Source organism: Fundulus heteroclitus, unplaced genomic scaffold (genome assembly GCF_011125445.2).
Source record: "Fundulus heteroclitus isolate FHET01 unplaced genomic scaffold, MU-UCD_Fhet_4.1 scaffold_44, whole genome shotgun sequence".
Lineage (NCBI taxonomy): Eukaryota > Metazoa > Chordata > Actinopteri > Cyprinodontiformes > Fundulidae > Fundulus > Fundulus heteroclitus.
Genome location: NW_023396857.1, coordinates 1,918,019 through 1,941,636, shown reverse-complemented (window position 1 = coordinate 1,941,636; position 23,618 = coordinate 1,918,019). Strand labels below are relative to the sequence as shown.

General features: G+C 43.3%; 1 protein-coding gene across 1 annotated transcript; it reads left to right on the top strand.

The window, feature by feature from the left end:
* Positions 1–1,825: 1,825 nt before the first annotated feature.
* gmnc (geminin coiled-coil domain containing) lies at positions 1,826–12,034 on the top strand. The gene is given in 7 exon segments (XM_036131602.1): positions 1,826–2,567; positions 4,171–4,558; positions 7,291–7,410; positions 9,475–9,554; positions 9,691–9,807; positions 11,030–11,445; positions 11,447–12,034. Coding segments are annotated over 5 exon segments (1,206 nt in total). The 5' UTR covers positions 1,826–2,567; positions 4,171–4,558; positions 7,291–7,322; the 3' UTR covers positions 11,952–12,034.
* Positions 12,035–23,618: the final 11,584 nt, after the last annotated feature.

The following is a 23,618-nucleotide window of genomic DNA, read 5'->3' as shown; positions in this document are numbered from 1 at the left end:
CTAAGATAGCTTACTGCTAGCTTAATATTTAGATAGCAGCAAGCTTACCGCTATCTTAATATTTAGCTACCAGCAAGCTTACTGCTAGCTTAATATTTAGCTAGCAGTAAGCTTACCGCTAGCTAAATATTAAGCTAGCAGTTAGCTAGATTTACTAAGATAGCTTACTGCTAGCTTAATATTTAGCTAGCAGCAAGCTTACCGCTAGCTAAATATTAAGCTAGCAGTTAGCTAGATTTACTAAGATAGCTTACTGCTAGCTTAATATTTAGATAGCAGCAAGCTTATCGCTAGCTTAATATTTAGCTAGCAGCAAGCTTACCGCTAGCTAAATATTAAGCTAGCAGTTAGCTAGATTTACTAAGATAGCTTACTGCTAGCTTAATATTTAGCTAGCAGCAAGCTTACCGCTAGCTTAATATTTAGCTAGCAGCAAGCTTACCGCTATCTTAATATTTAGCTACCAGCAAGCTTACTGCTAGCTTAATATTTAGCTACCAGCAAGCTACAAGCAAGCTGCTGACTGAATATTTAACTTGGATTTAAATATCTAGAGCTGAGCTAAATATTTATCTAGCAGTAAATTAGCTAAACATTTAGTGATCTAGCTACTAGCTTACTAAATGTTTAGTTTGATCCAAATATTCAGTTTGCAAACTTTGTTGACAGAGAATGCTAGCACTCAAATCACTTTTTCTCCTATTGTCCTAATATCAAAGCCAAATTGTGATATTCACAGAACAATACCAGATTAAATATTAAACTACTGAAATACTTTTTACTGCACAACATGTATTGGTGTTTAATTAAACACCCTGATTGTGCTCTCTGTCTTGTCCTCCCTGGTCTTGTCCTCTTCTGTGGCTGCCGTTTAGAGCCTGTTCAGCAGCAGATTGAGCCTGATGAGGTCAGATGTGGGCTGGGAGTGGTGGTCGGCGTGGACGTCCAGCGGCGAGGAGGCTGCTGGCAGTCAGGAAGCCGCCGCTGTTGTCCAACAAATCCCTTCTGCCCAGCCCACCGTCATTAGGATCCCAGCGGGGAGGAAGGGTAGGAAGGGAGGCGGGCGGGGTCTAACATCTGCCTCACTGAACCTGAGTTAGACCACCAGGTAGCCCACCTGTAGCCTTCTGCCTCTGCCCCACTGAGGGGTAATTAGGTCCGAACTGCTGCCAGAACCGGAGGCTGTTGGTTAAATGTCTGACAGTTTTACACCTGGCAGCTGACGATTATTACACTGAAATAGAAATGGAAAAGTCACAACAAGTCAGTCTGTATGAATCAGCCATTTTTGTCATGTTTTTATTTTCTTTTGTAATCTTCATTACTCTAAATGTCGACCTGCAGCAGGTGCATCCAGGTTGTGATGTTCCTATTGAACGCTTAAAGCCGTCTTGACACTGAGGATTCAAACTGTCATTTAATCCCATTTGTCTTGTAAACCCGTCTCACGGTGTCCCACCACAGTTTTGTTTTCATCATTCTCTGTCGGGGACAATTAAAGATCAGTGCCGTACACTCCTCTTCCTCCGCCGTGCCTCTGCAATGTGGTTTTCCATAGCATTGAGGTCCCTGGTAAAATCCCTACAGGGATTTTTCAGTCAGTGGTCATAATTTTAGAAGAAATGAACTTTGCCAAGGGTCCTGACACGAGCCCATACCATGATGCCACCTCCTGCCAACCCAGAAGCTTGCTGACAACAGGCTGGGTCCATCAATCTATTTCTTCCAGCAACCAGAAACCGAAATGAGAAAGTGAGTTTTTTAATCGTGCTGGATTAATCACTAGTTGATAAAATGTTTGTAGTCCAATAGGCGCTGTAAAGTAAAATCCTCCAGCTGTACAGATATTAAGGATAGGATCAATGGAAAATGAGACGAAATCGACTGATTACAGTTGAAGCACATTTATTTCATTTCATATGCATCTAAAATTATTTATCATATTTCTGAGGTTACATGAAGCTCAGATCATATTTCCTGTGTGTGAATAAAACCTGCTGAATAAAGTGTTTCTGGAGGACGCCTGCATCAGACCATCTCTGCTTCCTGGGATGTTTTAGCTGTAATTTGTTTTGCTCTCTGTAACCTTCAGGTTATTTTCAGGATTTCAGTTCTGAATAAAGTTAAATTTGGTTTTAAACAAAACAATTAAGTTCCTAATGAGTAATGTTGATGTTAACGTCTTTCAGGAGTAAATGAAACCAGCTGGCTGCTGAATGAGATACCACTAATCCGCTGACCTGCTTCTTGCCAGCAGGAGAACTACGGTGGCCTGCTTGCTCCACTTTTAATTGGCGGAGGCCGTCCTGACCTGCTGGCTGCAAACAGGAGCTCAGCTGGAAACTGAGCGACATGAAAGAGGAGCCGAGGGCCCGGCCTGCTGACGGACACACCCACACACACCCACCGTTACCAACCTTAACGATGATCAATCAGCCTGACTTTCACCGTCCTTTCACTATTTCTCCAATTTAAGTCGCAAATTCTTTCAGTTGTTTCTTGTTCCACACAGAAAGTATGAAAACATGGAAGCAGTTCATCAGACACAGACAGGAAATCATTCCCAGGTCAGCACAGACATACCGATGGATGGATGAGTTATTGGTGGACGGATCAGCGGATGCTCTTCCACATCCCCCGTTCTTCTGGCCCCTATTCATTTATCGGTTCCTCCTCTTCCTCTGTGGTTAATGTGTCACGCTGCTGGTATGTCAGTTTGGGAATTAGATCCCTAATTGTTGCTGGAGTTTAACTGACCTGCTGTCAGATTACAGGTTAACTCACCTGGGTCTGCGGGGGCGGATCAGCTTTCAGGTATTAATCTGATTTCTGTTAATCAGCAAAACTTATAAAGCTTCATAACAGGAATCCCAGTAATGATGAAACTCTCCTTCTGTTCGGGGATCACCTTCAGGGAGCTGAAGTCTTACAGAAGATAAAATAAGCATGTCAACATTTTCCTCAGTAAATATCTTTCTAATATTTCATTTGGCATGAAATTCAGATGCTTTTTACAACCCCAGTAACTAAGAAATCTAAGTAAATTGGTCCATATGAGGTTTTGGGTGAAATGGAAATATTGGACACGCTTGAAGAAAAGTGAGAAATCCTGTGACAACATTGTCTGAATGTGTAGAGAACTAGTCGAATGCTTTGCTCAGGCATTATTCTGCCTTTAGTTACATGAAATCTGCCTCCAAACATCTGGTTTGCAGGTGTTTCTGGTTGATGTGCAGATCTGTTCTGCCTCCAAACACAGCGAGCGTGTTAACCGCTCCACAGAGCTCTGGTTTCACTGACCAGATTATCGTCTCTTTCTATCTCGCTGGCTCGTCCAAACTCTTAGCAGAAAACTTTAATCAAGCTTTAAAATGTTTTTTCTTCAGTAGTGGAGTGCAGTGAGTGAACAAAGCTGCTTGAGTGCATAAATAATTTGCCATTCCTGCTCTCCTCGTGTATTTCTGGAGCTCCTTGGTTCTTGGGTCGCTAATTTGATGCTTCTGTTGACTGCTGTCAGAAATCCTACCAGGAGCAACTGGCCATGGTTGGTTTACGGTAAATTTATGCTCCTTCCTGCTTACGGCTCACTAGTGTTTGGCTAGTTGTTTCTTTGAGTTCACCAACCATGCCTCTATGTGCAATACTTTATAAATTTAACCAGCAGATGCTGATTTGACCAGAGCTGCAGGGAGGATTTCTAATTACCGACAGACAGATTTCTTTGTCTGGTTTAAGTTAGCAGGCCAACAGAATGCCAACTACTGCAGAACAGAAGTGGTTCTCTTTAATTTCACAAATCTGATTTAATCTGACTTTTAGTTATTGTTTGTCACAGATTATTTAGCTTTGCTGAAATCTCTTACACCTTTGCAGAATCTAAACTAAGCTCAACAGAAGAAATACTGTATGGGCAATAAGCTTAAAAAACTGAATCTTAAAGGAAAAATGCTGAGAAAAGTAGTTCTATTCAGAATTATCCTCATCTCATAGCAACAATCTGTGTATTGGTGATGAACATTATGAAGGTATCTGCAGTGGCGGAGGTTGGATGTGGAGGATGTCGCTCTGCGAACCAAACAGCTCCAACATCCTGCAGAGACCCGAAGGGGGCAGTAAAAGGAGTACCTGTCCTCAGGTGAGTCTGGCTCAACCCACCTTTCCATCTGACAGGTCCCGCGGCTCGTCCTGCGCGCTGATTGGATAAACGGGCACGTGCGCGCTGTGCGCGGGGACACGCACACACCTGGTGCTTTGAGTGGGAGGGAATCTGCTGCTTTGCCCACACGGGACTCTCTTCAGAGCAAGAAATACTCCCTCTGTCCGTTCCAGCCCTGCAGTTACAGAACCAGGACCAGAACCAGAACCAGAACCAAAACCAGGACCAGAACCAGAACCAGAACCAAAACCAGGACCAGAACCAGAACCTGGAGCTGGACCTGCAGCTGGAGCTGCTGCGCGGAGGTTTCTCTCCCTTCCCTTCAGGGGGGCTGCTGTTTTTGGAGAGTCTGGTGCGCTTTACGCGCAGCGCGCAGTGAGTTCGCGTCTGAGTGTGACGGAGGTAAATGCAGCTGCAGACGGGTTGGTTTGTCTGGTGGGTTCCCGGCGGAATGAGAGGCTCCTGTGTTTGTCTTTTATTTAACTCGTTGATGGAAGAACAGCTTTGAATGCTTTGCTCTGCAGTCTGGCTGACAGCGGCTCGTTCAACAGAACATCCAGGAGAAATCAGCTGAAAAATTAAAGGTTTATTCATTTTCCGTCCTGCAAAACTTTAATCTTTTGGTTCACAGCGCATTAAAGTCTTGGATCGGGTACCAAGTGTTTGCTGATTGCTTCATTTGTCTTCTCTGGTTTTGTTTGAAGTCTTATATTGAACTGTTTTATACTTTAAGTGGAAAACACAACTTTTATGTGAGCCCTTCTGAAATTTGCTGACAGAGTAAACATTTTTATTGTTGCCTAAAGCTAAACATGATTTGTTAGTTCAGTGAGTCCAGTCCTGTTCTCATGACAGATTTGGTAAACTGACATTATTCTGCCAATGCTGTGGAAAATCTCTTTTAAAAGGAGTAAAATCTTTAGAACGGATGATGTTTTAGTTGCAATTAATTTAACGTCCTTCAGTTTGTGTCGCATTAGAACTATGGAAATAGTTTCCTCCCATTACAGCTGCATGTCGCTGTGTGCCAGTAACTCCAGCCACAGTGCCTGACAGAAGATGCCAGACTGCCCACTTGTTGCTGCAGCGCTGGCTTCAGACAGATCCAACCAACACATGGGCCTGAATAGATGGGCAGCAAGTGGAGGTTAATGAGGTCTTTATGAGAATGAAAAGAAGGAGAAGAGGAGGAGGGAAAGGAGGCAGTGGTAGAAACACTGATGGCTGGGCAGAAGAGGGCGGGAATTAAAGATCGGTCACAGCAGCAGCAGCTAAACTGCATAATTCTCCCAGAAAATAACAGATTTTCTATGTTTTCTGTCATTTAGTGAGCTTTAAATCAGTCTGTGGGTATGTTACACTGAACGGTCACAGACAAAGGGTTCAAAGTCATGATCAGAGATTTTCTTTCATACTGAAAGATTTTGCCTGCATTCATCTTCCTGTTTAAACCTGACTTAAGAGATTCTGTGGTTTAAACAGCCTAAAATGTCACATCAGTTATTTAATTTGCTCATTTAGGTTTGTTGCTCCAAACTGCATGAAATGTGATTATGTTTAAGTGGCATGTAAAATGTTTTGCAGGTGGTCCGCATGTCAAAGTTCTGAATGGCTCGTTCCAAAGCTGATCAGAGGAACATTATCCAAAACATCACACTGCCTTCACCACGCCACCTTCTTCACACAGTAAACTAAATAAGTATGTTGTTACAGCTCAAGTTGTAGCCCCCCCCCCCCCCCATAGAGGCCGTGACTTCTGTAATTTTTATCTCTACCTGTAGAGGGCGGTGTTTCTATATTTCTTGTTTCCGTCTGTAGAGGGCGGCGTTTCTGTAATTTTTATCTCTACCTGTAGAGGGCGGTGTTTCTGTATTTTCTGTCTCTGCCTGTAGAGGGCGGCGTTTCTATATTTCTTGTTTCTGCTCGTTGATGCTGAGGTTTTTGTAGTTTCTGTCTACATGTAGATTACATGTAGATGGGGAGACCAGTTGTCCCACATTTGGTTATTTCGGATCTGGTCACCCTACCTGTAGATTGTGATGTTTTTATAGTTTCTTACCCCCATATTCCACTTCCTGTGTGACTGCTCTGTTTTGTTCCTATACGTTCATGTCTGACCAACGAAGCAACTACTTTATTGTGTTAATTAATGAGAACAGTTCCACATCCTTCGTGACTACTCCAAAAGTCACCTTCGACAGACGCGCTATCCGTCGATCAAATTACGGAACAGCTCCAATTTTCTGCTCCGCTTCCGTCCGTCGTTGTGGGTTAAGCTCCACAACCGCAATTGTAGGAAAGAGGGAAAAGAACATGAATAACCTCTGTTTTGTTTTAAATACTGTAAAAAAGATTGTTAACCACACATTATTATTTATTTCTATTCAATTCAATTAAATTTTATTTATATAGCGCCAAATCATGAAACATGTCATCTCAAGGCACTTTACAAAATCAAGTTCAATCATATTATACAGATCGGGTCAGATTATACAGATTGGTCAAAAATGTCCTATATAAGGAAACCAGTTGATTGCATCAAAGTCCCGACAAGCAGCAGTCACTCCTGGGGAACCGTAGAGCCACAGGGATTTCTAATATTCCCAACTAAATTAACAGTTTCATTTAAACATTGGATGCAAACTACTCTTTTTTTTGCACCACAAAAGGAAGCAGATTTGTCTTTTCAACATTTAATTTGAAACGTTGTGATGCTGTAAGTAAGCTTTTGTTTTCACGGACTCACGGAGGCGGTCTGGACCGGAGCGGACACGTACAGGAGTGGAGGATGTGGATTTACGGGGTTACACCACCGATGGTGGTCAGGATAATGAAGTTCTCTCTCCACCTGTAGCGGTCAGTGTTCATGTAGTTCAGTTCTCTGCCTGTAGAGGGTAGTGTTCTCAAGTCCTTTCAAGGGACCCCGCGGCCTCTAATTATAAAGAATGGGAAGAATTTAACTTTTACCAAGACACCTTTATTATAATATGTCCACGAGTTTATTTACGTAAACCCAAGATGTCTTTATGAGGAATTTGCACAAGTTCTCTTTAATCATTAAACTTCCTGACTCTCTGTGAGGATTTCCTCTGTAACTTGTCCTCTTCTTCTGTTCGTCATCACTTCTCCACCAGAAGTCTTTGGGAGCGCCATCGTTGGTGTTTCCATGGAAACACTGGGCTCTATATGGGAACATGGCCCCATGGACCTCTGTGACCTGGATGAGGGCAGAAACACACTGCCGGCTGTGTGGGGTGAGTAAAACTAACACTGAATATCAGCGTTTAATCTTCTGACCAGAACCCAACCTCACGCATCTGCTGCTGGAACAAGATCAACAGCAGACCTATTTGTAATTCTGCCGGTTACTGTCCTGTATGAGCAGCTCTTTCCTGACTATCCTCCTCCTGTCAGACATAAATGCCACATGCAGTACAGAGGGACTCTCTGCACCAGCGGCTTATTTAACAATCAGAGTGGTTCAACATCAGCGATCCGTACGGTCCACTTTCAAGTAAAAAGTAAAGTTCTAGTCCTGTTGGAATTTAATTTATACTTTAATTTACTTTTCAGTAATAAGACGACTCAAAGTGCTGTACATGATTAGAACAACATTACATTAACAAAGGAATAATCAAAGTAAATCCTTGACTAGACTTCTTTCATACATTAACAAAGACTTAATTGTTTCTATTCATAATAAGAAATAAGATGAGTATAATCTTGGGTGATTTCTGATCTAAAGCAATTTTGTCCCACTTTTCTAAAGCTACAAATAGAATAACTTCTGTGTTTCATTGTTTCACTGGAACGAGCCGCATCACTAAAATTCAAAGTTTTTCTGTTCATACATTCCTCAAAGCTATAACTTAAATTCAGAATAAATTACAAAAAAGTAAAAAAACAAAACTGGACTTTTTTCCGCAGTTTTAAGACGTTTCGCTTCCTATCCCGGAGGTTTTATCAATTAAAAATGTCTGGAGTAATGTGGAGTATCAAGCTATATATAACTGCCCAACAAAGGCTGTAATGGCTTAGATAACATGCAGATTCAAGGGAAACAGGTCCACTCCTCTGTAACAGGGAGTCATTAGAGCCGTTATTGGCCTGGCTTACAGGAACAATGTTTGGATCCCCCGTATGAGGGTAAGAAATGAGGTGATGATTGGCCGGAATCTAGGTGTATATTCCCTATTGCTATATTGTAAGTTAGGTCTCCTCACCCTCATACGGGGGATCAAAACATCCTTATGTTTCAGTGTATTTGGACAAGGCTTAGTACGTTGTGGTTTGTTATTGTCGATTGAAAAAGTTTGCGTGGCTTCCGCCCATTTTCACCAAGCGTTCATTTTTAAACAAACAGGGTTGTGCGTTTTAAAGCGTAGGCACTGTTTATGCATGAGGCCCCAGATCTACTTTCAGTTGATCAGAGCAGTTCCTGTTTCTGCCTGTAGAGGGCCCTGTATGCCATTCTGATGTCTGCCAGAAGAGGGCAGTGTTTCTGTAGTTTAATGGGCATGATAGGTGGAAAACTCTGCTTTATCAAGTTTGTAGTTAAAGGGAGAGTTTTTTCAGGAAGTTTCCCCAAGTCTAAGAAAAAAAAGGGTAAGACACAATAACGTCTTACCTGCTCTTCAGGGGGATCGTGTGATAAAAAATTCCCAAATCCACTCTGGTCTTATTTCTTTCTACTGAGGCCTTCCTCTTCTTCTCATAAACTTGAACCCAGTTTGCTTCTTGCAACTCTCAGCCATGTTCAAAGTATATAGTGAGAGTAACGAAGCTAAAATGAATGGCTAACCACTAAGCTAACTGCTAAGCTAACCGGATGCATAAACGCTAGAAGCGCACATGCAGGAAGCGCAAACTAACAATGAGCGCGTCAGAATGATGGCATGTGGAACAACCAATAGATAAGATGATTCCCCCAGAACCTGAGGGACAGAGGGGGTGAGAACAGGAACCAAACTCGGACAAATCCCTGCTATTCAGAGTATTTACAGACCTGCAGCTCCCACAGAGAATGCTTTTTTTTTAAGCTCCTTTTTCAGAATACATAATGTTTGACTACTGTCAGGAGTGAAGGTTTATACCCAGTATAAAAAGTGTTTCTGAACAGGATTACCAACTATAGCTTTAAAAAGCACTGACATGTTTTAATGTTCAGCCAAAACTCACATGGTCAGATTATTTAAACCTGCTGGCTTCAACAGTTTTGTTTGATCATATATTTGCATGTGAACAATGTTTCTAAACTATATTTCTCCAATGTTATGAGGGACCACAGGAATGTTTCTGATCATATCGTTTTCTGTCAGAATCTCAGGGTGTTTTCACGCCCCCTGCTGGCCTGATGTGGACACAGCAGCTCTCGCCTCACCTCCAGAGGAACAAACAGGTAACAACACCTGCTTGTTCAGGTTTAACTGGAGTTAAACCAGAGAGCAAACCTGAAATTGGCGAGGATGTCCATCTTGTAAACTGTGATTATACAGTCTGGCTCTCAACATTCATGATGTTTTCCATTCTTCCAGCTGCAGGAGACGCTGCTGCAGAGGGAGGAGGAGCTGGCCAGGCTGCAGGAAGAGAACAACAAACTCAGAGGATTCCTCAATTCCTCTTTCGTGAGGAACCTGCAGGAAAAAGCTAAGGTGTGTGTGTGGGTGTGTGTGTGTGTGGGTGGGGGGGGGGGCACTATCAGAATTTGTGTGATCATAACACACATCTGTTATTGTTGCACAAATACAAATATTGGATATTTCATACAGGAGGAGTGAGTACTGCAGGTCAGTGACTGGATGCAACCTGTTGGGTTTCCTTAGAGAGAAAACTGTTAACCAGCCTGGAGGATTTAATCCAATGATGACGGGTTGTGAATTGGCGCCGTATAAATAATATTGAATTGAACTTGTGTTAATGAACTAGAAAGTAATGGCTTTCCATGATATAAGTAATGTATTTGGACACATAAGAGGAAAGCTTTTTCCTAATCCCTCTCTTTGTTGTCCATCATATAAGACTTTCAATGAGCCAGAACTATAAATTAGGTTTCTTAAAGCAGGAAAACGTTGAAACATGCAGGACCTGCAGGATCCTGGTGCTTCTCGACTGGTTTGGGGATCTGCTCATGACCTGCGTGGTAATTACCAGGACGGTACTGCCTCCATGCAACCAGGCATGATGCATCACAAAACAAGTGTTTATTAGTGTAATAATGTGAAACGTTCCTGCTGGCAGCCACGTCTGACCCAGAGAAGCCCCCACAGCATTGATCCAGAAGGAAGCGCTGTGGGATGGAGGTGTGGTCAGCTGGTAGCCCAGAGGAAAGCTTCCTACAGGCCGCCTCAGCACCAGGCGCCTCCAGTAGCTTTATAGAGAAGATCCTGGTACGGCGATGGAGGGTTGCTCTGGGTCCAGAAACTCTGTTTCCACTTGTACTTCCTCTGGGTTGTCAGGATTGATGGTCTTCTTGGTGCTCCACTGTCAGGACACCAGTGAACCTTTGGGTTTAAGTGGTTTAAACAAGACTGACAGTGAGCCTCCGAATATCTCTGTTCTTTACAATTTTCAATTAACACTGAGTTTTCCTCCAGTGTGTGACCCCTACAAATAAGAGAGTTCACGTCTAAGTAGGAAGAACTTGAAGAAATGTAGAGAAAGAAGCACGTTTACATTTGTAAACAGACCTTGGTCAGAAGTTCTCTTTGACCAAATCATTATAAAATGTAAATGGAGCACTGGGGGTTAAAGAGATTTTAAGCATGTTTTTATCGGTTCTTCCTTCATGCACCCTCAGATGTTCCTCACAGCGTGGATCGCTGAATACCATCAGAGTTCTGTCTCAACCCGTCTCTCATCTGTTCTCCATCACAGAAACTCACCGCAGACACGAGGAAGACGCTCAAGAGGAACCTGGAGACCTTCGACCGGGAACCGCCCAGAACCCGCAGTCATCCGTTCTCCAAACAGATCTCCAAGAGAGTCTGCAGAAACCTGACTGCTGAGTTCTGCTCCGGCTCCTTCGAGGGCTCAGCCTGTTCGGAACCAAACCTGGATCTCTGGGTTCTGCGAACGTTGGGCTTGAAGGACCGAAACACCATCGACACGTCAAAGGAATCGTCATCAGAGTACAGCTTCAGAGATCTGCTTTACCAAGATGCTCTGCCCCCGTCGCTGGCTGCTGAACGCTCCAGATCCTCTTCCAGCTCAGCCGCCACCATGTCCACGCATGTCCACCATGTCCACCATGTCCACGCCGTCCACCATGTCCACGCCGTCCACCATGTCCACCCTGTCCACCCTGTCCACGCCGTCCACGCCGTCCACTGCCCACAGCTACTGCCGAACGGCCTATCGGTCCTCTGAATGTGGCTTTCCTGCCACGTGGACTCACGCCTGTCCAGGGTGTCCAGGAGACGTCACTGCCGCGGCGCTGACCGAGCATCACCAGTCCTCTGGAGCTCAGGCGGCTCCTGGAGGCCGGCCGCTGGAGGCCAGCTCTAAACGTTTATCGTCCAGCTGGTTTCCACATCCAGACTGCTGGACTCCTGCCAAACCAGAGCTTCCCTCTTCCAGCTCTGTGCTGCACGGACCTCAGGCGCCCTCCGGTGGCCGCAGCCCTGCAGGGCAGCCGGACACGTCTCCGGCCGCCAGACCGGCGGATTTGGCCTTCAGCATGTCCCTCAGCCCGTCCAGCAGCGTGAAGACACACAGCTTCCCCCAGGGACAAGCCTTCATCAGGAAGGACTCAGGAGGTCGGTGGAACTTCACCTGGGTTCCCCGGCAGGAACCCTAACCGACCGGAAGGTTCCCCACACAGAGAGGCGCCTGTTTTAGCCCGTTTATATAAATTATACTAGTATTCCTGCCAGTACGGGGGGGGGGTCTGAGCATCAGAAATGCTGAAGTCAGCAGGAACAACGCTTAACACTCAACCAGCATGTTGAGGATTTCTACAGGTTTTTATTAAATAGTTAAAGATAACACTAATCAGACTTGAGGAACGTTTACATGTAAATCTCAGTCAGTTAAAAACAACTTATCACCTTTTTAACGTTTAAAATGAACAAAACTGCCTGGTTACAACATTGAGGTGCTTATTTATTCTCCTTTGTGAAACTGCCATCTATCTATCTATCTATCTATCTATCTATCTATCTATCTATCTATCTATCTATCTATCTATCTATCTATCTATCTATCTATCTATCTATCTATCTATCTATCTATCTATCTATCTATCTATCTATCTATCTATCTATCTATCTATCTATCTATCTATCTATCTATCTATCTATCTATCTATCTATCTATCTATCTATCTATCTATCTATCTATCTATCTATCTATCACACAGATTTATTACAAGTTTAATACGACTTAAAGTCAAACTAACATTTCTAATCAATTCAAATCATTATAAATGTTATAAATGATAATAATAAACATGTTTACAAGTGGTTTACATTAGATTTTAGAAATAAAAAATGACAGTGATTGAGTTTCAGATCTTATTGTTTGCCTTTGATGCTAGAAATAAAGCATGTTTAATCTTTCATTTATTAATTTAGAGAAATAATGAGCCATAAATGCTAATCGTGACAGCCAATGAAATCAGCGTCTGATCACTGCGCCTGTGAACGTGTCAGATCATTTCTACTGTTTTTCTACATGATTTATGACGTTGTTTTTGATATGACCGAACAAATAAAACCTGTTTCTGGATGAGATGCCGTAGAGACGGGTTCTTGTGTGGGACCGGTTCTGCTCGTTAACATCATCTGCTCGTTAACATCATCTGCTCGTTAACATCATCTGCAGCACCAGCCCAGCTTCCCATGATGTCAACAGGAAAGCATCTCGTTTAAGTCTTAACATTCAGACTCTTTACACGTTTTTCATCATTGCTGCTGTTTAGTTTTTAGAAAGGACGACGACCCTAACTCTGTAAATATGAAAACTTTTACAGCATCGTGATCAGCTTAGAGAGTCTAAAGCTCCGTCTAGTAGCTGTTCTGCTTTTATTTCCCTCAGATATCAGGGCAGCACTGATAGTTTGACTAAAAAGTGGTTTAAATAACAGGATAAATGTGTCTGAGGTGATGCAGGTTTTAGTTTACGGATGAATCCAGCCGCCATCAGTCGTCTTGGTCAAAGTTTCCTATTTTTTCTCTAGACTTTGCTGCTTTCTCTCCTCCTCAGTCCGATCCTTGAGCGATCACGATGAAGGCTAGGCTGCCAAAGCCCCAACACTTTAACCACAACATCCCATAAATCTAATAAAATAATCTTCTCTTCTATAATCATGTGGAGAATTTTTATAAGAAGCTAATTCTATGAAAAATGTCATCCACAGTTTTTGCTCAGAACTAAATGTTTATAACTTAAACTGAGCCGATCTGGTCTTCATCTCTACGAAGGTAAACCGTCTGTTAGCATCGTTAGCATCGTTAGCGGCTCTGTGTTAACGAGCCGATCAGTAAAGGAGCGCCTCAGGCTTCTGGTCTCTGACATCTGCTTTTATCTCCATGAATTTACTCAGATCATCTCACTAAAATGTCTTTCTTATCCAGAACTCAGAAAAATCCACATCACCAACTCGAGGTTTGAACGCTGTATCCGAGGTCACCGTCTGCCTTTTAGGCTCGCCGTTGTTTTAACTCACATTTGGAGGAACCAAACGGCCATCGCTCCTGCTTTTATGGAGGCGCTCACCCTGATGGCCGGCGTGTCCCTCCTGCTACGTTCCTCTACCAAACGCATCTCTTCTGTTCTCATCTTTAACAACTCGTGCCTGTCTGGGATCTGCTGGACTCTACGAAACAGCAGGACTGAAGTCATTTCAGAACCTTTTAAAGAGCAGATTGTTTCAATGTCAGATGCAGAAAGCCCTGAGACTGAAAGATGGAGAACGTTCTTTCTAAAACGACGACAGGCTGAAAAGAAGCAGCCAAAGTCCAGAGAGCAGCGCTGTGGGAGCTCCAGTTGGGGAAGATTCCTGATAAACCTGCATCACAGGATGGAGACCAGGAAGGATCAGAATGCATTTATCTCAGGGTCAGATTTATAATAATCTGGGTTAGTTGAGAGTTAATTGAACCCTTGATTAGAAGTCCACGAAGGTGTTGTGATGTTCTATGTTCTTTATTTCCGTCTCATGATGATATTTCAGACGTTTGGACCATTTATCTGCGTTAACACAGAACCAGAGTCTGCAGCAGACCCTCCGGCTCTCGGTCTGCCAGCCGCCTCCATCTTCAGCTCAGTTACCAGCCTAACCAGTCTGACCATCCTCCTCCTCCTCACCCTGGAACAAAAGGGAACCTGCTGCTCCCAGGAGACCAGCTGTGATGATGGTGGGTTTTACTTTCTCCCAGGGGGTTCTCAACGCAGGGTCCCGGCCCTGCCCCGGTCCCCTGAGAGGCCGCGGGGGCCGAGGGAAAGTTGGGCCGGATGGGTGTCCGTGACGGGCGAGCCGAGCCGAGCGGTCCGTCTCTAATGACAAGCTGCAGATGTCCGACAGCTTGGAGGCTGGTTCAGGGACGAGGCACCCCGGAACGTGAAAGGAGGGCCGCTCCGGATCACAGTCGGCCTCGCAGAGGGGTGATTAAAGAGGCCGGTCGCATGAAACCCAATCCCCCCCGGCTGATCGGGGGAACGAACTCACCAACACGTTCTCGCAGAACCCGACAGCTTGACTCGCCTCAACACACGGCCGCTAATGAGTCGACACGTTGGGTCCAGGTGAGCTGAAAAAAAATTACCTTGTTGCAGCTTCTGCTCAACAGTTTCAGCCGGCGGCGCCGCTCGGGTTTCACATTCTGCTCAGGAGAGAACCCGGAGCGGAACCAGCCAATCACGGGCCTGCATGGGAGCGGTGAAGCTGACGGTGGTTCTGCTGAACTTCAGAACCGTAGGGATTAAAATGTTTTATTTGCAGCGTGGTCATCTGCACTCATTAGTAAAGCAGCGAGTCAGCAGGAAACAGGAAGACGTTCCACATCAGAACGATCCGGCTCACAGGGAGATCAGCGCTAAACGCATCAACGCCGTTCTCACTAAAAACATTTCTGATATTTTAACATCAAATTCTCACCAGTAGGTGGAATAAGCCACGTAATCCACAACGATGTCAAGACAAAACAGTCCTTAAGTGAATTACTGCGTATGGAGAGACAAAGGGAACAGGAACAAACCTAAACATGTTAAATATTTAGTCAGAAAGACATTCCTGGTTCGTCCAAATGTTCTGCAGCAGGTTTGAGCAAACAGCAACAGGCTGCTTGTTCTTCTAAAACATTTACCTTCTACAGAAGTAAAGAACCAGATAAAACAAGTAACTGTGACAAAACAACGAGGAATTAAAAGTGAATTTATAGCTTTGAGTGACCCTGCAGACTCCATCCTATGTAGACAACAGTAATTAGAGCTTAACTCTCACTGCTTTAAGGAAAATAGATGATTAATAGGACTGACTATATATTTCCATAGCAGAAGCCGGTCAGTGCCTACAGAAAGCGATTATTCTCTGCAGAGCTGACCGCCTCAGTGTGAACCGTATCGATCTCTGGCTCCAATCAGCTGATTGATGAGGAAACCGTCCAGTCAGGAATGCGCAGCGGAGATGCTTGTGTGGTTACAGATTGACCGAGCCGCCGCCGTGTCTTCGCTCTAATTGCTTTCAGCTAATGCGTCATGTATAAGTGAGTGGAGGCTGCTGACCTCTGACCTCTGGATGGAGGGCTCAGTGAGGGAGAAAACCTGCAGCCAGGAGGCGGAGCCTGGTGAGCGATGAGGTGACTGCTGCAGCAGGGAGCAGTTAATGTGCATTCAGAGGACGGGGAGGACGGGGGGGGGGGGGGAGAAAATAATGCTCTCCATGCTCACGTTTCTTATTTTTCGTCCTCATGACTCAAAATAGTTTGTCACAATTTCCTATTGATCCAAGTTTGTCTTTTAATGAAACTCTGCGTTTTCTGGTTAGAAGTGATTAATGAGCAGCGGTGTGAGGTCTCCATTAGGGACAGGCTGCCTCTTCATCAGGACACTTTGGCTTCTTCGACTCTTTTACCTGATTAGAGACGTTTCAAATTAGGAGATGCAGAGGAAAATCATTCATGAACCGATTAAAAAGCTCTACAGCTGCACGCCTAATGCACCGTGATGAAAAGTGTTTCAGCCTCATAACGGATCTAATCTAATCTGGAAACCGAGCACCACGCCCCGGCTGCTCTAGGTCCATGGATCACAACCTTAGGGGTGTCATGGCGGCTGTTTAAGGTTCCCAGTCTGCAGGGCTCGGCCTGAAGTGGACCGGTTCTGGTCTCCTGGTGTCACGGAGGGAGCAGGAGGTGGTGGTAAACCGACCCAGAGATATGGATCAAGACAGAACCGATGAGATTCTGGGAGCCACCAGATAAAAGGAGTCAGAGTCAGCTCCCTTTTATCACCTGATCTCAGAAAAACAAAATATGGAGGAAGGAATAATCAGGATTCTGTTAGAGACGAAGGAACTCTTTCCAGTTTGATGCTTTAAATTTATCAACCTGAGACCCCAAAAATAACCGTGCCAGAGACCTGGGACCCCCATTTTGGCAGCCGGCGGGTGTTTTTCTTTTTCTTTTGGACATTAGGAGAATAAAATCATAAAATACAGTCTTAGAAATGCAAGAATAAAGTAGTTGTGATAACTCCAAAAACTGCTGTCTTCCCCAAATGTGTGTGTTAAAATGTTGAGCATTTTGAGAAGTTATACTTTTGTACCAGGTTCACAAATAAGGAAATACTAAATCTTTTTTAGCAAATCAGCATCACTAGTATCAGGACTTTAAAATTATTGTGCACAAGGCTTCATTCTCGTAATTTGCAAAAAAAATTTATTTTGTCCATTGTTGGTTAAAGGAAATTAAAAAAGGCCACAGAGGGAGAAATCTGCACAAAACAAAATAAATTTCAGATTAATTTAACATATTTGTGTGAATACTCATAAATCTTGGGGGGGGGGGGGGGGGGGGGGGGGTAATTTTTCACGATTAAAGGCATAAATTTGCTGCATTAAAAAAAGTGTATCTCTGACATTTTAAAGTTCCCGCCTGTCTTTAAGAGACTTGTCTCAGAGAGCATCTCCTCTGCTGTGCCGCCTACCCCGTCTACCCCGTCTACCCCGTCTACCCCGCCTACCCCGTCTACCCCGTCTACCCCGTCTACTGCCCTGCCTGTGTGCCCGGCACCCTGTTGACCAGCCGCCTTCCCGCTAAGCAGCTTAATATTACATCAACTGCATTATTGACATTTCCTGCATTATTGACATTAACTGCATTATTGACATTAACTGCATTATTGACATTAGCTGCATTATTGACATTAGCTGCATTATTGACATTAACTGCATTATTGACATTAACTGCATTATTGACATTAGCTGCATTATTGACATTAACTGCATTATTGACATTACCTGCATTATTGACATTAATTGCATTATTGACATTAACTGCATTACTGACATTAGCTGCATTATTAACATTAATTGCATTATTGACATTAACTGCATTATTGACATTACCTGCATTATTGACATTAACTGCATTATTGCATCCTCGTCCGTACATCGCTTCAGATGAAGGCGTCTGCTAAATGGAGAAACAAACTGCAGGTTATGATGGTTCACATTAACCAGTTGGCTGAATCTTTACAAAAAAACAGAAATCTGCCAATCTGCATTAGAAATATTAAAACAGATCAAATGTCTGAGCAGATTTCCACCAGCAGTTGGTGATTTATCTGCCGTTAAATTAGAATCCTACTGGAAGCTACACCAGCATTCAAACATAGCAGAGAAGAGCCATAAAACTCTGTCAGGTACAGTAAAGCCTATAAATCATTCTGCCTGCACTTCGGTTTAATGGTTAATGACTCTTAATGGATCCTGTGTGATGATGAGGAACCAGCAGATACTCAACAGATAAACCAATCGGTGCCCGGAAACATTTACAACCATTACAACAACCCAGCATCGGCATAAATCGATACGCAGCACTTATTAAACACTGCTGATAACGTTGCTGTTGGAAAAGACTAAAATAAGCTGAGGATGTTTGATTTGCAGACCTTCTGAGATCCAGAGCCTCCTCTGACTCTACGGCAACAACCAGACGTTCCCAGACTGAAAGAGATGGAGCTGCTGTCAGAGACACAGAGCCTGCAGGATTTCCCTCTGGTTGCATTTTATTTTGGTAAACAGGGAATATTGTGATAAATTTAGGTGCTGATGAGGATTGAACTGTGAACACAGATTAGTGAGAGAGCTGAATGATGGGCAGTAAACTCCAGTCGCGTGTTTGAAGTGTGTGTGTTGGGGGGTAAATTGATCAGCAGTTAATCTTTGGTGTGCAGGGAACACACATTCACCACCCCCCCCCCCCCCCCCACACACTCACTGACAGCTGTAATTAATAGCCAGTTTTACCGGTCTGCCGAGGGGAAAGCAGCCTGACTGATGCCAGCCTGTCCGTCAGCGTGTTTACGGCTGAGTCCAGATCAGCCTGGCCCCCAGGGCTTCATCCATCTCTGCACCGCTCACGTTTCAACCAGCGCTCTCCAAGGAAGAAGACAGAGCAGAGACACAGAAAGCTCAGAAGCTCACATTGACCCAGGAGTACTTTCTATGTTAGAGAAGACAGAGCAGAGACACAGAAAGCTCAGAAGCTCACATTGACCCAGGAGTACTTTCTATGTTAGAGAAGACAGAGCAGAGACACAGAAAGCTCAGAAGCTCACATTGACCCAGGAGTACTTTCTATGTTAGAGAAGACAGAGCAGAGACACAGAAAGCTCAGAAGCTCACATTGACCCAGGAGTACTTTCTATGTTAGAGAAGACAGAGCAGAGACACAGAAATCACAGAAGCTCACATTGACCCAGGAGTACTTTCTATGGTAGAGAAGACAGAGCAGAGACACAGAAATCACAGAAGCTCACATTGACCCAGGAGTACTTTCTATGTTAGAGAAGACAGAGCAGAGACACAGAAAGCTCAGAAGCTCACATTGACCCAGGAGTACTTTCTATGTTAGAGAAGACAGAGCAGAGACACAGAAAGCACAGAAGCTCACATTGACCCAGGAGTACTTTCTATGGTAGAGAAGACAGAGCAGAGACACAGAAAGCACAGAAGCTCACATTGACCCAGGAGTACTTTCTATGTTAGAGAAGACAGAGCAGAGACACAGAAAGCACAGAAGCTCACACTGACCCAGGAGTACTTTCTATGTTAGAGAAGACAGAGCAGAGACACAGAAAGCTCAGAAGCTCACATTGACCCAGGAGTACTTTCTATGGTAGAGAAGACAGAGCAGAGACACAGAAAGCTCAGAAGCTCACACTGACCCAGGAGTACTTTCTATGTTAGAGAAGACAGAGCAGAGACACAGGAAGCACAGAAGCTCACATTGACCCAGGAGTACTTTCTATGTTAGAGAAGACAGAGCAGAGACACAGAAAGCACAGAAGCTCACACTGACCCAGGAGTACTTTCTATGTTAGAGAAGACAGAGCAGAGACACAGGAAGCACAGAAGCTCACATTGACCCAGGAGTACTTTCTATGTTAGATGGTAACAGAGGATGATCTGTGTTGGCAGGTACCAAGTCCTACTGGTGAATGAAACCAGCTTCTCCATGCAGCTCGTCTGCAGAGGGAAGCATGAAGTGAACCCAGTGGACCAGAACCACCAGATGACATGGTACCCAAACCATCGCTGACCGTGGAAACGTCACTCTGGAGTGGGCCTCCTGGCTCTGTTTCTCCTCAGCCCAGGTGAGACGTTTGTAACCCGTGAGTCGGATCCGTCTGTGTGCAGCAGACTCCAGAACCAGTTCACTGCTCGATGGATTCTGCTCAACAATCCTCTCAAGGCTGCAGTTAGCGCTGTCGCTGGTTACCTTTCCAATCACAGCTTTTCCTTCCACTCAACTTTCAGTGAATATGCTTGGATCCAGAGACAGTGAACAACCATTCTTTAACAATTACCTTAGCATGATGCTCAGCAGCTGAAGCTCCTTTCCTCCCTGATGGAGTTCTGCTAACCCAGGAAAGGTCAAGGAGCTAGGAGATAGGAGGTAGGAGCTAGGAACAGGAGTTAGGAGTTAGGAGTTAGGAGCTAGGAGCAGGAGCTAGGAGCTAGAAGTTAGGAGTTAGGAGCTAGGAGATAGGAGTTAGGAGTTAGGAGCAGGAGGTAGAAGATGGGAGGTAGGAGATAGGAGCTAGGAGATAGGAGCAGGAGGTAGGAGCTAGGAGCAGGAGCTAGGAACAGGAGCTAGGAGTTAGGAGTTAGGAGCTAGGAGCAGGAGCTAGGAGCAGGAGCTAGGAGTTAGGAGTTAGGAGCTAGGAGATAGGAGTTAGGAGTTAGGAGCAGGAGGTAGAAGATAGGAGGTAGGAGATAGGAGCTAGGAGATAGGAGCAGGAGGTAGGAGCTAGGAACAGGAGTTAAGAGATAGGAGGTAGGAGCTAGGAGCTAGGAGGTAGGAGCTAGGAACTAGGAACAGGAGTTAGGGGTTAGGAGCTAGGAGCAGGAGATAGGAGCTGTATAGAGGTATTCTGATGGAGCCTCAGACCTTTTAGAGGCTCAGGAAAGCTTTGCAGGTGTTTGGAGTTCATCAGCTGATTAGGACGAGACAACATGAGTTTAATTAACTCTAACAAAATATTATAATTTTCTGAGACGCAAATCTTTTGGTTTCAGTCTCTGTGGCTAGAATCATCAAGATTACAATAACGATTTGAAATATTTCTCTCTATGTTTAATGGTTCTATACATTTATATTCTTTAAATTAGAATATTATCAAAGTGTTCATTAATTACAGTGATGATTCACTATGGAAAACATAGATAAACACAACTGAAATAAAGGGTTTTAAAGCCTCTATTTCTTTTATGACTTTTCCCCCCATCTACAGCATTAAGAATTAGAATATTGTATCAGACCAATAAAAAAGTAATAATATTTTTTTTTTAATGCTGAAATAGGTGCTTCAGAAAAATATGTAAAATGCCATCTTAAAGTATATATTTTTTTCAAATTGATCCAAAGTAATTTCCATCATTAATCTGACAAATGAGCCTCTTATTAATGCATATTCCAGATGTTTTAATAATATATAGGTTAGGGTGCAAACCACAGTCTATAGCTTGGCACCAACATGCTCCAAAGTCAGGGAATAACTGGGTTTCCTCAGATCCAAACCTTTTACTGGCAGGCATAATAAACACACTTTCATAACTAGTCTTTCTGTATTTAAACTGGATTTTTTTGTATAAAGTGCCTTGAGAAAACAAGTGTTATATAAAAAGGTTACATTACTATATAAATGCACTCAATTACATTTAAAGAAAGCTAAAAATATCCTTCAGAATGTACCAGGACACTTTGGTCCTGATAAACCTGTCAGACCCCACAAAGCAGGTATGGAACTATTTGCTGGCTCTCATAAATAAGGGAAAACATTATTTACGCACACAGAAATGATGGATGGTGCAATAAAACGTTACTTTATATTTGCACAAAGCGCTGAGGTGTTTTCTCTCAGCATCATGTTGACCTCGTGCTGCTTTTCTGCTTCCAGCTGAAACCTGAAAGCATCGCAGGTATTTAAATGCTGACTTCATTTAATTTGCATATAAAGTGCATCGTCTTCTTTCTGCGGTGAGCTTTTGTGTTTTTTTTTCAGAGGCAAGATTAATGGCTTCACCTCCAAGAAACATTTTCTTATTAAATTAGGAGGCATCATTTATGTGCTTGAAGCTGCACAACATTTAGCATCTTTGACCGGACTCCTTCTTCTTTGTCTAGTGTTCACTTTAATCTTGAAAGTCTGCGGTCGATTTTAAGATTATTTTACTTATGTGCGTCCTATTGTTTTATATATTTAAGACATCCTAAATGAGAAAACATTATGTTACCATTTTAAATGTTGACAAAGACAATGAGGTGCTCTAAGACAGAAGGAACAAGCCATTAATGAGTTTTAATTTATTTTCAGCTCATATTTAATGAGCATAAATCATCTTTTTAATCTCCTAACGTTTGCTTTAACTCACAGCTTGTGCCTCATTGGTCAGCTGAGCGTTGTTTAATGGAGATAAAAGGAAAGAAAATTGTTAATTTTCAGACAATATGAAGTATTGAAGTGGAGGAGTGTGTGCAGAGGAAGAAAGGGCTTAGTTTTAGATTTCAGGTTTAGCTTTTAAACTGAAACCTGAGCCAGCAGAGAGGAAGGACAGCGGTTTCTGTGCAGGACCACAGAGTGTGTTTATGGGGTTTAGTCAGAGTAAAGACTGTAAATACAGACGGCAGAAGAAAGTGATGAAGCTGCTCACTGAAGCTTAGATTAACGACGCGGCTTTGCATCAATAATCTTAGAGCACGACCCAACTGGACCAATAAAATCAGAATAAATCACATATAAAAACCACAAAGTTACAACTCCAGCTCTGGTGCAGAAACTCATCTAATGAGAACCATAAATCCACGTATTAAACACCATTTCTCCCAGATTCACCATTATATTTTTGACATTCGTCTTATTTCCCAGTTATTCAGACTTTTCTCTAACTGATCAATATTTCTCCAGCCTTGTCGAGGATTCTTCTTTGGACCTTGACGGCCTTTTCTGGGTCAAAGTACTGGACTGACATCAAGTCCAGTACTTTGATGTGACCATTTTTAGAGAAATGTTTTCTAGATTTTCTCACCCTCTGTACTCTGACTGATCAACAATTCAAGAAGAAAAGCGTCCCAAAGTTAATTGTTTTCAACACATAACATGAATTTGAGCAAAATCTGATTAAAACTGGATTTTTAGACAATTTGCAATCAACAGACTGTCACAAAGACACAATTAGATCACAGGGACTTTTAGTGTCAGCAGGTAACGTTACATCAGAGACGACATAAATCACATGTGGGGTTCTCCAAGGTTCCATCCTGGGTTCCTCCTGTTCTAGATCTACATGCTCCTCTAGCTCAGATCATAAACATCATCAGCTACCATCACTATGCAGACGACACACAGCTCTACATCACCATGTCACCAGGTGACTATGAACCAGTTCAGCCTCTGAGGAAATAGAAAAAAATCAAAATGTCACAAAGAGACACATCATGCTCAGACTGATGTTTTTCAGCCTTTATTGATGTTAATTAGGATGATATTCTGCTTACAAAAATGAAAACCCAGCAGTTTAGATGATAATATACCATCAGACCAATAAATAAATAAATAATAAACCTTTTAATACAGAAATGAGGGCTCAGTGAATAGTATGTCTAATACACCTGCTCACAGGTTCCTTTTAAAAACGGGCCTAATCAGAACACGTACTCTAAGTTGTTGGATATGGATGGATATCAGACTTATACTGTTCTTGTGCTGGAGATATTTTTTTTTTTTTTAGAGCTGACGC